The 14,486-nt window shown below is 36.2% G+C and overlaps 1 protein-coding gene across 1 annotated transcript; it reads right to left on the minus strand.

The window, feature by feature from the left end:
- Window positions 1-238: 238 nt before the first annotated feature.
- LUM (lumican) lies at window positions 239-11,994 on the minus strand. Its single transcript, XM_054827947.1, has 3 exons — window positions 11,777-11,994; window positions 7,793-8,689; window positions 239-1,249 (listed from the first exon to the last, which is right to left on the minus strand). Exons 2-3 carry the CDS (start codon window positions 8,667-8,669, stop codon window positions 1,095-1,097), a joined length of 1,032 nt encoding a protein of 343 aa, XP_054683922.1. The 5' UTR covers window positions 8,670-8,689; window positions 11,777-11,994; the 3' UTR covers window positions 239-1,094.
- Window positions 11,995-14,486: the final 2,492 nt, after the last annotated feature.

Raw genomic sequence — 14,486 nt, forward strand, 5'->3', positions numbered from 1 at the left:
ATGAGTAGCTAGGGCTGCATTTTACTCATTGCCCGTGGCATCTGAGAGATTCATTGTTCTTTTGACAATACTGAGAAATTAATTTGCAGTATTTCATAGTGCCATGTCTCCCATACTGCAAACTCCAAAAGGCATCGACTTAATGGCCAACCCAAGTGCAGTGGAGTATGTTAAATTATATGTTTACAAACATATTGAAACTTGAAAGTAGAGAAAACAATTTATTTAACCTTAAAATAAATTTTAATAATAATAGAATAGCTTAGTTTATCTTGTCTTAACCTGATTTTTTTTTCAATTTATAAAAGACTGAAACTTAATTGACAATGATATAGACACAAAAATACTATTTGCTATGTTTTATTTTCTACAATCTGGTTAAACGTAGCATGCAAATAATTGAATAAAAATACTTTTATATATATGACTTATTTTGAAATAATAATTATACCAGCAATGGATAAAAATCTTACCATGAAAGTTTAAATGAAAGTATGACAAAAAAGGAGTAAACAATTTTTTAACCTGAAAATATTTGTTTCTCTGTTATCTGTCACATATTCCATTAATTTAATAATGTCATGGGCTCTGAAAAGATATTTTCATACATTTTAGATTGTTCTTAAATTGTTAAAACATTTTTTTCTTTTGTAATTGATAATAATATGAAAAAGGTGTGAATAATTAAGCAAGTTGGATTGGTTGGAGAGGAATCTTGTATTTACAGAAGCTAGCCCACACTGTTCAGCACTTTGATGAAACCCACCTGATTTCCAGCCTGGTACCAGCTGACATATATTGCATGCATGGATGTAGGTTTTTATGAAGTTGAATGCTTTTTATCAACTTACCTAGCCAGATGAAGGCATATTTTGCACCACATTTGGTCATTCTTGTTCTTTCTAAATACAACCACTTGTAAAAATATGCACACACTTCCTTAAGGTTGCCAAGTGCATGCTAAATATTAACAAACAGAATGGATAATATGCAGACTGACAATTTTTTAAAGGCGTATCCTAATTTTAAGAGCTATCATGATGTAATTCCTGTAGTTACTGCCCCTAGAAGGGAACTGGATGCTCCCAGGTATCTCACTCCAGTGAAATCTCAGCAGCCACGCGAAGGCAGTTGTACATCTCCTGTGGCAGGTCAGCCCGAGTGAGATTGTTTCCATCCAGGCGCAAGTGTGTGATCTTGGAATAGGTCATTGGCCCAACAACCTTACAGAAGCTGCTCAATGGGAACTCTGAAACAAAGGGAACAGGAGTAAAAGAAAGAACGAATAATTAGGACAAATGGAACAAACTCAGTATTTTTTCTGCTTTTTTAAATTTTATTTTGAAATTGTGACCTTAAATTTATTCTACCATTTTTCAGTATTTCACATATCCACTGATGTAGTTCCCCATGAGTTTACTGGAACTTCAGAGGCTTGTGTTGGGAGAGGTTCTTTCCATTAGTTGTGAGACTTTCAGAATTTCAAACTGAGTTTTTGAAGGGCTATGTGCTCCCAGTACCCATTTGATTTTTAAGACTTGAGATTTTATATACAGATCTAATCTGGCATTTAGAAAAAAGTAAAAAAATTAATCTCCAGTAAAACCAGAGATGCAGAAGGAGGAATCAATCATGCTGGGTACATTATGATGGAAGGGTAAAACAGTGCTACATAAGATACTAAAGGAAGTAAAACGTTTCCAGAGAAATTAAAATCATGATACAGCCTTACTCTTAAGAACAGGTAGTCCAATGCGTGGCTGTGTCAAATATTATTTTGGATGTGTCATTTTGATTTACTAGTTTCAAAATGAAATTTGGGGCTGGGGTTGGGGAGGAGTTTTACATTTAAATTTTATAGTTGAACCTTTCCAGAACAGCACGATTAGAAGGTGTGTATAAATGTAAAATTTTTTTATAAAAATATTTATATTTACTGTAATTTATCTATCATTATATCTATAGTCTCTATTCAGTTGAAGTATTATTTGGTTCATATAACACCTGACAGGTCTTGAATGGAAAACTATGTCTTGTATCTTATGAGCAGTATTAACTGTAAGCTAGAAATTACATGAAGAAGAGAAATTCTGTGTTCGGTATACATAATCACACACATATGCATATTATACACCTCTATTGTGCAGAGAAGATCTATTCTCAAGAGCGAATGTATGTAAATAAACCTGATGTCCCCTACATACCACATATTGTGTAATTCTGCAAAGATGTTATTTCATTCTCACCTGTGTTTCCTTTGAGTCAGACAGAGGGTTAGCCTATTGAAAAGCTCCATCACGACTCAAGTAGCAGTCTGAGAGGTTTGTTCTTCTTTGGGTCAGTGACATCAATTGCATTCACACAGAAAATATTTTAAAGGGACTCCTTCAACGAACCCTTTCACCAGTATGCGGACAAATTTCATATCTTTAATTGCTTTTAGGTTGCAAAGGGCTAGCTCTCATAATTTCTGAGAAACCAAGGAAGGAAAACTGGATGCCATTTTAACTACCAATCATAGGTCATGAATGGACTTTTGAAAGCACCACCTTATACATCTTTTCTGCGTGACTTGTTAACTCATCTAAGAAAACGTGATGACCTGCGTCATGCTGTAGTACTAAAGGAAGTGGAGGAAGTGTCTTTCATATCTCCACTTTAACCTCAATTAGATTCTTTCAGAACTGACATTGCAATAATCTGCTATCATTGATGAAACATGGCTTGTGTAAACTAATTATGTTTCAGTGCTTAATGTACACTTTACTAAATGTACACCCATCTGTACAGGCAGCTCTTTAAAACATGAGAGCTTAGGTAATTTTTTGGACACAGAGATATGAAGTTGAAGAATGGGTAAAGATTTGTGTATCTTTCATAAAATAAGTTGTTTTGAGTAGGGATTAAGGAAAAATATTTCAAATGTTAGATCTTGATCACCAATTTCATTAAAGCAAATCAAAACAATTTCCTAGATTTTGTGGATTGTACAGCCTTCTTTGGAAGGGTAAGAGATAAAATGCACCCTTAATGGCACATTTATTGGGCAGTCCATATTGCAATATAGTATTATTTTAAGACTGCAGACTAATTCTGATACTCTTTTGATTTAGAATGTACCAGCTGAAGCGAACTGATGATTCTTGTGAGTTAGGATCATATAATCTGAGAGATGTTAATAAGATTAGATCTGTGTGGAATTTTGCTGAATGAAAACGTAAGTTCCTGAGACGTTGAACTTATTTGCTTGGCCTACAGGCTATACCATTAACTAGTTAGGTTCAGTTTTCTGCAGATAGTTCAGGAGTAATTTGTAAAGATTAAAATAAACATGAATTCTAATATACTTTTTTTTTTCCATTTTCTTGTCATTCAGGAACAACATGGTAAGTATATTTTTGTTGAAGACGGACATATAAAAACTTTCTAAATTTACTTATTTGTTTTTTTCCGTATTGTGACTTTTGAGCATAAATACTAACATTTGGTTGCAAAGTTGCTTATATAAGTTGGGTAGATGCTTAACTACCCAAAATATGTAAACTTCATTCATGTAAACCACAAAATTTATCTCTGTTACCAAAATACTCATCTGTGCTGACTATGAGACTGAAACCACTTTGGAAGTCGATGCAGATCTAGTCTTCACAGACATCAAAGGAACTCTGTCATGGACTTCAGTGGGATTTGGCTCCAATATTTGGTGCACCCTGCTTGCATTTGGATATTTTTTATATATATATACAGTTCATATAATTGTCAGTTGTTAGAAGCATATTAAAAATATTTGTTTTCTAATTGCAGTCTCCAGTAGCAGAAAATAAGTGGGTCTTGTGAATTCACTTGAAGTGCTGATACCTATATGATCTGTATGGGAACTGCAATTAGTGAGACTAGAGTACTGTTGCATAAAATATGTCAGTAGCTTACTTCCTCCTTTATTACAGTTATTAATGTTGCAGGTGTTAAAATGTCTTCCTGAATTTACACTATTCAGGTTCAGAGGCAATGTGCCAGAATTTTGCCACTAGTGTGGCATTTTCCCAACACAGAATTCCTGCATGAGTCAAACTCTGGAATAAGGATAGGATGAAAATTGGATTTTCAGCTGAACAATTATTTTCTCACTCAAAGAGTGTGTTGCCATAAGAAATTCTAATATTAACAAACTACCTGAATATTTGATATATCTGGAGAAAAAAAATCAGGAATATCTCTCCTCTCCTCTCCAATACCTACAGAGCAAAATGGGACCATAGAAACACTTATTTTTTTAGACAGAATTGACTTCGTACTATATGCTAGGTGAGAGTGTATCGTCTCACACATTAGTGTAAGCAGCCTTTAGCTGAGAGGAACATTAACTGTGCAAAGATTCCTTGTTCAGGCGTGCAATACAGTGGGCAATCCTAATGGGATCTGAAGTCCCGTAGTCATCCTTGCTGGTCTGTGGTCGCAGAGTAATCATATGTAAGTAATTTCTGCACAGGCCATTGTGAAAAAATCCTGTTGGGATCGGTGGAGTGAACCAGATAAAAGGCCATACAGCACCTCCAGAAATAACTCTATTTAGAGTAAGTACAATTATGGTGTAGGCATTGATCCAGCCAATGGACTGGAGCAGAATATGTGGCCCCTTAACTCTCCTCTGGCACACTTTCACATTCCCCCTTGTTACACTCCTTGCTGGGGTTTCACGTGGAAGCAACAATTCTCTCCTTAATACTTTACAAGTATAAATGAAATACAGAGAAGCCCGCCTTTGGACCCTCTTCTTCTATCACTGAACCTCTTTGATTCCTGTACTTTTTTTCATCCTGCAGAGTTTCTTTTTGTCTTGAGGAGTCTGTAAAACAAGTGTGTATGCATATATATATATATATAAAAAAAAATATACATACACCTAGTGGCATCTTAAAGCATGGTAGCAAAGAACTGTTGTTATTAAACGGAAAATTCCACCCTTAAATTACTACTAATAAATATTAAATAAAAAGAAGTTACAGTTTAGGCTAAGGTATGGAGAAAGCAAAGGCTTTTACAAACCTATGCTCCTATGCTAGCTTGGAGATCCAACCAGGATCAAGTACAGTATATAGAGAACACAGTTCATACCAAACTTACATTCAACACAATGGATGTGCTTCAATTTATTAGTTAGAGATCAGAGGAGCTAGTCTGAATTTGTCTTCATTCCAGTTTGCTATCCACTTTGCCCATTACCCTCACATCACAGATGAAGATAGAACATACTAAAGTGAAGCCAATTCTGCTACAATTTTTTTTGTGTATATTCATCAACTCTTGTTCAAAAAGCTCAAAGTCACTCAGATGAGGGTATTTCTCACATAGGTAATTTTTTATGTATGGCAATGCATAATGACTGTAGCAAGCCCAGGATGAAACTCATGGACAATAGTTTAGAGAAATATTCCCTTTCTTTCTGGCAATGTCAAAAAGGTTGGGATCAGATTACTCTTTTTTAGACAAATATAAATGTTAATTTCTAGCCTAAAGGTATCTGAGAAAAAGGGAGACAGTAACAAATTAGGAACTCTGGAGAAATATTTTTATGGTAGGTTTCAGTATAAGTGAAGGCTTTAAGCTATGTAAGCATAATCTGAAAGATTATACCTTTTGTACATTTTAGGACAAATTATCATTACCCCTAATACAGAAGTCTCTCTCACACAGTATATGTGTACCATGGGCCGTCGTACGGAAGGGAAGCTGGCCTTGCTTACAGTCATCCTTATGAAAATCTCTGGCAAATTATAATATTTTATTAAAAAAAGAAACTGGTCATTTGTTTGAGGCTCAAATACTCGAAGGTCAATCAATTTTTAGAAAGACTAAGCACTCACGACAGTAGGTCAGCTGTAATGAGTAGTGAACTGCAAAGGTTTTGATCACCCTGTATCTGGTAGTGCATTAATCTGAAATGCTTATTGCTAACTAAATTTTCTTTCACATTGTCAATTAGCATTTAGGGAACACAATATTATGCCTGTGAAATTAGATAGTCGAGAAAACTTATTATTGAAATCTGCTAGATTTTATGGTTAGGCAAAACCCAGTAAATCAGAGTTCTCTTGCATCAGCCCATAGGGTAGCAATGACAGTGTAGCAGTAGGCAGCGCACACCCACTCCTCACGCCATACCCCTCTGCTGCTGACCAGTACTCTGGAAATACAGCTTTCATTGAAAATTAAATTGTTGTCATAGTCCTTGACTCAGAAGTCCTTGGAAATGTGAATGGAAAGCAAACTCGGTACTTGGGTATCTTGCAGAAGGCTGAGAACAACCACTCTAGGCAGGGAAAATTGCCTCTTATCTCATGGGAAATTAAACATCATAATTGTTAGCTCTTTTAGGAGAGGGAGAGTATTTGATAGAGTTCTACATGCCAGTGCATGTGGTCCCTCAGGTGGGAAGCATTAACTCTTTATTTTCCCTCATCAAAACAAGGAACTGAGATGTAATAGGAAAAAAAATCATAACATTGAGGAAAATGTGAAGCATAGTAAATACAAAATATTTCAAAGGTCTTGCCCTCTGTCTGGTAAGATCTGCACTAAAATATTTGACTTTAAAGGCCACATCTGTATGGACTTAGCTATGTATGGAATAGCCAACACTGATATCCTAAACCCTTGGTGGATATAAGCAGGCAAATAGAAGAGCAAGTTTTATGGTTTACTTTATCCCTGCTAGCAAGATGATGTAAGCCATCACAAACTGATGCAGAAACACTGTTATGTTTGACAGATTTGCCTCTCCATCAGGGACCACCACTGACAGAGGTGCAGCTGGAGAGCTTCTGATGTGATGGTGAGGCCTCTCCAGCTCTCCAACACCTCCTTCTCACCCCAGGATTAGGACAGCCCTGTAAAAGCCGTGTCCAAGTAGAAACCTCTAGGTTGTGGAGGCCCCATCCCTGGAAGTGTTTAAGACCAGGTTGGATGGGGTTTTGGGCAACATGGTCTAGTGGAGGGTGTCCCTGCCCGCAGCAGGGGTGTTGGAACTAGATGATCTTTGAGGTCCCTTCCAACCCAAACCATTCTATGATTCTATGATTCTATGATCTCGTGTAAAGTGTGACATTTATTGACTTCAGAAGTCAAATCAATTTTTTCAAATCATGAATGACCACCTGGTCATACGATGTCAGAAATGGGAATGAAAAGAAAAAAAACAACAGGAGCAGCTCTTTGGATTTAAAGATGGGTTTGGAGGGATGATGCATGAGAGAAGGGAAGAAAGAGAAAAAAGCAGCGACTTTGTATCTTTTTCACTGTTCCTTGTGCCTGATATCTTATGAATTTGTTGTCCTCTCCCTCTCTCCTCCCTCCAGCACTTTCACTACCACCCTCCTGAAAGGTTACACATACCACAGTCAGATCTTCAGCTCATTTCTCTCTCTTTTTGCTGACTTATGAATTCTAAACATCTTCCACACTGATCAAAATTTTCCCACTGTTTTTTACTCAATTGTATAAGACAACTCCATTGGCTTCTATGGAGTTACTCTAACATGAGATGAGAATTTAACCAATAATACCCACATTAGTATGAAAACAGAAATTTCTCTCTTTAAGGCTAATTTGAGTAGCTCTGATAACTATGTCTTTTGACATTGATGTGGACAACAGTCCCAGAAATGTGAGTGTGCTAACAGTGTGACCAGTACCATTTCTTCAGAGTGGTTAATCTACTCTTTCAGATACTTGTATTGACCATCGATGTCTAGACTGTGGCAAATATTAATGAAAATACACAGATTTAACTCACTGTTAATTTTGTTGACTTGGAGGTAGAAGTTTTCGAGGTTCTCACTGACGGTTGGAATGCTCTTCAGCTGATTGAAGGAGAGATCCAACTCAACCAGTGATGTGATATTGAAGACATTGCCTGGTATTCCAGAATCTGTTAATTTATTGTGGGATAAACGTAAATATTGCAGGGCTTTAAAACCTTGGAAGTACTCATCGGGAACATTGGAGATCTGGTTATTATCAAAATACAGCATGAGTAAGGAGTGAGGCAGTCCTGTTGGTAGCTTTGTAAGTCGATTGAAGCTTAAGTCAAGATACAAAAGTGAATTCAGGCCTTTAAATGCCCCAGAAATAGAATCTGCTTTCAGCTGGTTGTTCTGGAGGTGAATGACAGTCAGATTCACCAGCCCCTCAAGTGCACCAGGATTGACTTTTGTGATCTTGTTGTGACTTAATTGCAGGTCATCCAGAGTTTTGGGGAGGGGTCCAACAGCTTCAGTTAAGTTGTTGTAGTTAATGTGAAGTTTCTTCAGATGCTTTAGTTTAGAGAAGACTCTTCCTTTAATTTTTGAATTTTCCAAATGGTTGTGATCTAGGATCAGCCACTGTAGGTCTGTTACATTATCAAACGTGTTCTCTTCAATGCCCTCAATCATATTATTTCGAAGATAAAGGTATTTTATTCCACTTGGTACAATCGGAATGGTTTTCAGTTTAAGATTGTCACAATACATGGCAGTAGGGTAGCTTAAAGGACAATTACATTCTGGGGCACAGACTGCTGAAGAAGGCCCAAAAGGATCATAACCGTAATCATCTGCAGGACCATAGTCATATTGGCAAAAAATGCCACTAATCAGTAACAGAAAGATGGGTAGGGAGTTTAAAGTCATCTTTGCAATGTGTCTTGTCCCTGTATGGTGAAAGGGAATAAAGAAGTTATAACTTTATTTTTTTCTCTCTTTCAGCAATATTTGAAATTTTACCACATAAAGATTATAATTAAAAACTAATTAATTTAAGCTTCCTGTTTAAAGCTATCAAGAAAAAAAAATTAGTTTGATAGTATTGCATTGTTACTACTATAAACTTACAGTACTTGTCTTGTTACAATCTACCTTTGTAATGCAAAATTGCAGGCCATTCTGCTGCTGTAAGTAAAACATTCTTTATGTCTTCCTACATTCATTCATTAAGTCACCAGAAGGATGGTAAAGTCCATGGTTTTTAAACTTGGCACAGAAGAGTTTTCAGTTTTGATGAAGGCCATGTTCAGAGCTAGTTCTGCCATTTAAATTATATCAAACATTCCTGATATACCAAATTGCCTCATATGTATATAACATGTGGCAATTTGACGTAAGTTTGAAAGAGCTGGGGAAGTTACAAACTCAGGGTAATGATCTGCTGTATAGCCTGTTGTTAAGATGCCTGTAGCTTCTCATGGATCATGTCCAGTAAAGCATGGTCCACTAAGTTTCATGTTCACCTGAAGAACAGACTAATAGACATACCTAGCATATTCTTCTGGATATGTCAAACAACCAGCACTGCATATGTGCGCACATGTATATCTAATATGGACCTACAGTGGATCTGAAATGACTGAATTTCAGATAGTGCAAATTCTATGTATTACAATAAATGTGTTGATTACACTGTATGACCATTCTAAATCAATAGAACAATAAAGCACTGGCTTCACATAGTGGGTCTTTCAGTTCACATGCAGCAAAAGGATGTTCAGTGTCCTTGGGGATGTTTTGCTGTGATCCACTGAGTGGTCTCACCTTACTTTTTAAGGGCATACCTTTCTCTTCAGATACTCCACGAGATGCTAATCTGTGACGGTTAATACCTTACTTTTATTTCTTACTACCTAGACAGATGTTGTGTTGGAAAAGTGGGTCTAGCATCACTGAAGTCAGTGAGCTTACTTTTCCCCAGTAAAAGACAAGGCTCGGTCTACTCCACAACTGTTCGGAGAGTGAGATGATTAAGAAAATCATTAGAACCTTCTTGCTCTCAAGTAATCTCAGAAAGTATGTGAAGATTGTAAACAGACCACCAGACATTGATCTCAGATCTGGGCAATCTTCCAGCAGAGTAAGTCAGTGTTGCTGTTGGCACTATTTAATGCTACACAGAGCAGAGAGTGTTAAAATGCAGGGCCATAGCTAGAAAGTCTTCCCTAATTCTAAATTTCCTTTCTTTTATTGACTTGATAAAAGCCGCATCACATTCTAGTCAGCTAATAATCTCAACTAAAGTACCTCTAGGCAGGCCTATTGATCTCATGCAGTACAGCATGAAGATTTTTTAAAAAATGTTCTCATGTTATCTCCAGTTAATCACCCACAAAGTCCCTCTGCTAGATATTAAGCTGCTGTCCCCTGAATAAGGAGGACCATTGCATATCTTTTCCACAGTGTTGGTCTCATCACATTTGCCTAATTACAAACTGTAGGACAGAGCCATTGTTGGAATATGAGTTATCAGTGTAATTTCCTTTGTCTGTTCTTCATTACTGCATGAGAACATGCAAACTCAACCTTTAGTCCCCTGCTGCTATAAATAAGTACAGCTCCTCTGAAAGCAAAGACACTACAGTGACACAATTCAGCTCAAAATCTGGTCCTATTTAGGTACTAAACATTAAGGATGGGGGAACTAACTGCTTCTGTATTCAAAGTATAAGACTCAGTTTAATGAACTTCTTGAACTACGCTCTTTGGCCTTAGAGTGACATTTTTACACATCTGCATAATTATATAGTCTTACTGATAAAGTAGCATAAACATCCTATTTTAAATTCAAATTCTATTGTTCTAGTTTTAAATTATATTTGTAATGATAAATTTTATTATTATATCATAGGCTGACTGTTCTTTTAAATAGTATACAGCTCTGCAGAACCCTGGAAATAATTTTAAAAGTTAGATAGCAAGTGTTTTGAATTATTTTATCAACAACATTTTAAGATACGTAGGTGACAATTCTGTAGTGCAAGGACATATGATCATGTGTGTGACATAAAATAGCACAGTAAAGTACATATATAGTATAGTTAACTTGTTTTATTCATGGATTTCTCATTCACATATCTGAATGTTTCTGTCAGAAGTGTAAAAGGTAAATAGATTGTGTACACATAATTGTTTGTTGCACTGAACTGCATGAATCCAAAAGATAAAATCAGAATGCATTCTTAGATGTTTATCTAATAGCAGAAGCATGCTTGAACTAATTGCCTGTGTTTGTTCTAAACAGTTATGTTGTAAAATACCTGTGAAAATATTTGTGAAGCTGCTGAGGCAACTTGCCAAATCATACTCAATGGCAAATCCACAATTTTGGAAAAATGCTTACTACAGTAGAGTAGACAAACTATTCGAACTATTTTGGAGCTACTTTGATACTACGTTAATTCTAAAGTTGTTGTGAAACAAAACAAGTATAATCTTATCATTCAATCAGCCTTAACCTATATATACCTTAATTCTGCAGCATAACATGTTACACAGTTTGCAAAAGATTTAATTTTTAAAAGTTTCAACAGTATATTTAAAATCTGATTTTAAATTATATAAAAAATTCAAAATGCTTATGATTTTCCTATCATTGTTTACTTGATTAATTATTCAAATATCAGGATACCTTGTCATTTTGTAAAATGAAGTAAAATGATTTAACAAATGGAGTCTCTGGAGCTCTTACTAATAGATTATGAATGAATAAGCAGTGAGTAGTCTTACAAATTTCTTCGTACTGTACCTCGACTCTTCTTTTGAAGTAGAACAAAACAGACTGCAAAAAAGTGCAACACTGATGCACAAAATATGTGAGGTTGTTTTAGGAAAGTGAGAAAGCTAATCCACTAAGCAACTGTTGATTTGTGTTCAATCTACAAATTGGCAAACTTATCCTGACGTGTTTTCACATTCCCATTACAGCTACATTTAAACAGCTGAACATTACGGTTAAAACATGCAACACTTACCTTACTGCCTTGAAGCTGCTTTCCTTAATTCCCAGAGCAGATGCAATAAGGGACTGTATCAACCAATATATGCTGTAAACAGTGTCAGGAGGTAAAACTCTGCCAGATCCTCTGTGTTACAAGAGGCGAAAAAAAAAAAAAAAGCCCTAGTCACGCTGTTCTCTGAAGCTGCTATGTCATCATGGTGATCTTGTGGTGTGGCATGTACAAAAACGCAGCTCTTTAATGAAGTGCAGGTGGATACCATATTTTGTACAAGGACAACCCATCTGTTATTCCTGTGGGATGAGAGAATGATCAGTGTTTCACAAACCTGAGAAAGTTTAGACCACTAGCCATTCTTTACACAAGGAATTTTTGTATTTTAGAGGGAAAACATTTTAGATGATTGTAAAACAAATTACAAACAGACTTTTGTTTTCCAACTTATTTTATACTGCTAGACATGAGCTAACAAATAGCGCTCAAACCTCAATGCTGCTGTACTTCTTCAGCCAAGTGACTCATTCATTTTTCTGCCTTTTTGTTTAACTATCTTATGTCCGCAGTAAAATAACCTTTAAAAAAGTTTTAGATTAAGGTTCAAAACCAAAGATGCAGGAATATCTTTGAATTATAACCTTTTCCACACCATTAAGTACAGAGTTAAAAGTTTCTTCCGCAAAGCATTGGAATTTATTTGGTCTGGAGATTTTCTTTGGTGATTGAATGTTTGTTTAATAAAAACACATCCCAGGCATGGTTTTTCAGCAGTTACTGTAAACTCACTTTATACATTTGTTCATTTTTGCACTTACAGCTTTCTCCTGCTTTTCAGAATCTGGAACTACTCAGCTTTACGTTGTCTGTTTCTTATTCCATGGATGTAGTTCAAGAATGCATCTTAAGGCTTGGATGAGATGTTATTTTCACCAGGCAATGCCAAAAAATAATGCACTAAGACAGTAACTGTTTAAAGTGGGTCTTAATGTTTCCATAAGAACTTTCCCTTATCTCTAAATGGTGGATGTCTTCCCTTTTTTTACGGGATGCAAGCTCTTTCTTATGAATCTGGATGGGGACAAATGTGAAATGTGCATATAGAAAGCATGCACAAGCCGTTTTAAAGTGTCCTGTGTATTTAATTGTATTTGACTGCAATTGTTTTGGGCACAGATCAGGGGAGGTTGTTTTATTTTGGTTTGTGGGGTTTTTTTCTGTTATCGACTTGCTATCTTTATGAAAAGTCGTAGTACAGGATGTGGCTGGGCTGGAGAACCCTAGCAGCTTCCTAAAGAAGAGGAGCTTGGATGTGGGCTTCCCCCAAAATCTGCTGCTGATGCATCTGGGCCTCTGTGCCAGTGCAGGTTACTGGGAGCAGGGAAAGGCTTGGCGTAATTCAGTGCCCTTCACTGAGAACAGCAAACCTGCCAAATGATTACAGACCTCTTTGCTTCTTCAGCAACAAAATTGGCAAACAAATTTGCTCAAGACAGAGTGCCAAGTGCCACTGGCCCATAGGGACTGAATGTTGTCTTTTGATGTTCTGACATCACACCTGTCCCCCTGGTGTAAGAGAACCGTTTACGGGTTAGGAAACATGCTGATGACAGACCATAACTACATTACTATTTGAATGATGCAAATGAGTGAATGTGAAGCAATGGGATGACAATAGTGAATTAAGCTAAGTAGGTGAAGAAGTGGGCATGGTATCAGAACTAGAAAAGTAGAAGTAGACAAAGCTGTTGTTGTTCTGCGTGTGGACAAACGGAGACCAGATGGAGTTTCTCATGCACCATATGATACTTATCTGAAAATTACTTCATTAGTTTCAGCTGACCAAGGAAACCTCAACTGTAGTCTTGACTGCAAATGAGGCAACAAGCAGGAGAATTCAGCAAAACATCAGTTGGACTAAAGAAGAGATTTTTAATATAGAGAGAGGTGCCCCTTAAGGCAATAATGAGGTTTGCTCTGTGGAAGAAGGCACAGCAAGCTGAGCAATGGAGCATAATATTTGTAAAGAAAATTTTAAAATTCGCAGGAAAGGCACTAGTTGTGTTTTCTCTGATTAAAAATTTGTTTTGAAGGATAAATTATTATTATAATAAATTAATACATCTTTCGATCTTTCAGTAATAGATGTAGTTTAACATTTGAAGTACAAGTAGAATTGTACACTGGCTGCAAATACAGGATGGTGCAGAACTAATATGGTTTTGGCACAGGTATATTTATGCACCAGTTGTTTTTTCCATTGATTTCTGTAGGTTTGGTATACATCCTTTTTCTCATTCTATTAACTGAAATAAAAAGCATGCATATCTTTATAACTTGTAGAAAAATCTTATTAAACAAATGTGATGATATTTTGCAATAAATGTATGGTAAAAGCTTGGGTCACATAAAGTTCAGCTGAGACTTTTTCATTCATATATTTCCTGTCTTGCTTACTGTTTTAAATTAGCTCTATAAATTGCATGGTCAAGATGAAGAATCACATGCCTTCCAAGAATAAGATATAAACCAACAGGTTTTCCCTTTAATAAGATTTTTGCCATCTCTCCATTCTGTTATTTAATATTGTCCCTTCAGCACTGTCCTAGTTTCAGCTGAGACCAAGTTAATTTTCTTTCTAGTAGCTGGTACAGTGCTGCATTTTGTGTTTAATACGAAAATAATGTCGATAGCACACTAAAGTTTTTAGTTGTTGCTAGGTAGTTGTAAT

The sequence above is a fragment of the Grus americana genome, chromosome 1 (genome assembly GCF_028858705.1).
Source record: "Grus americana isolate bGruAme1 chromosome 1, bGruAme1.mat, whole genome shotgun sequence".
Lineage (NCBI taxonomy): Eukaryota > Metazoa > Chordata > Aves > Gruiformes > Gruidae > Grus > Grus americana.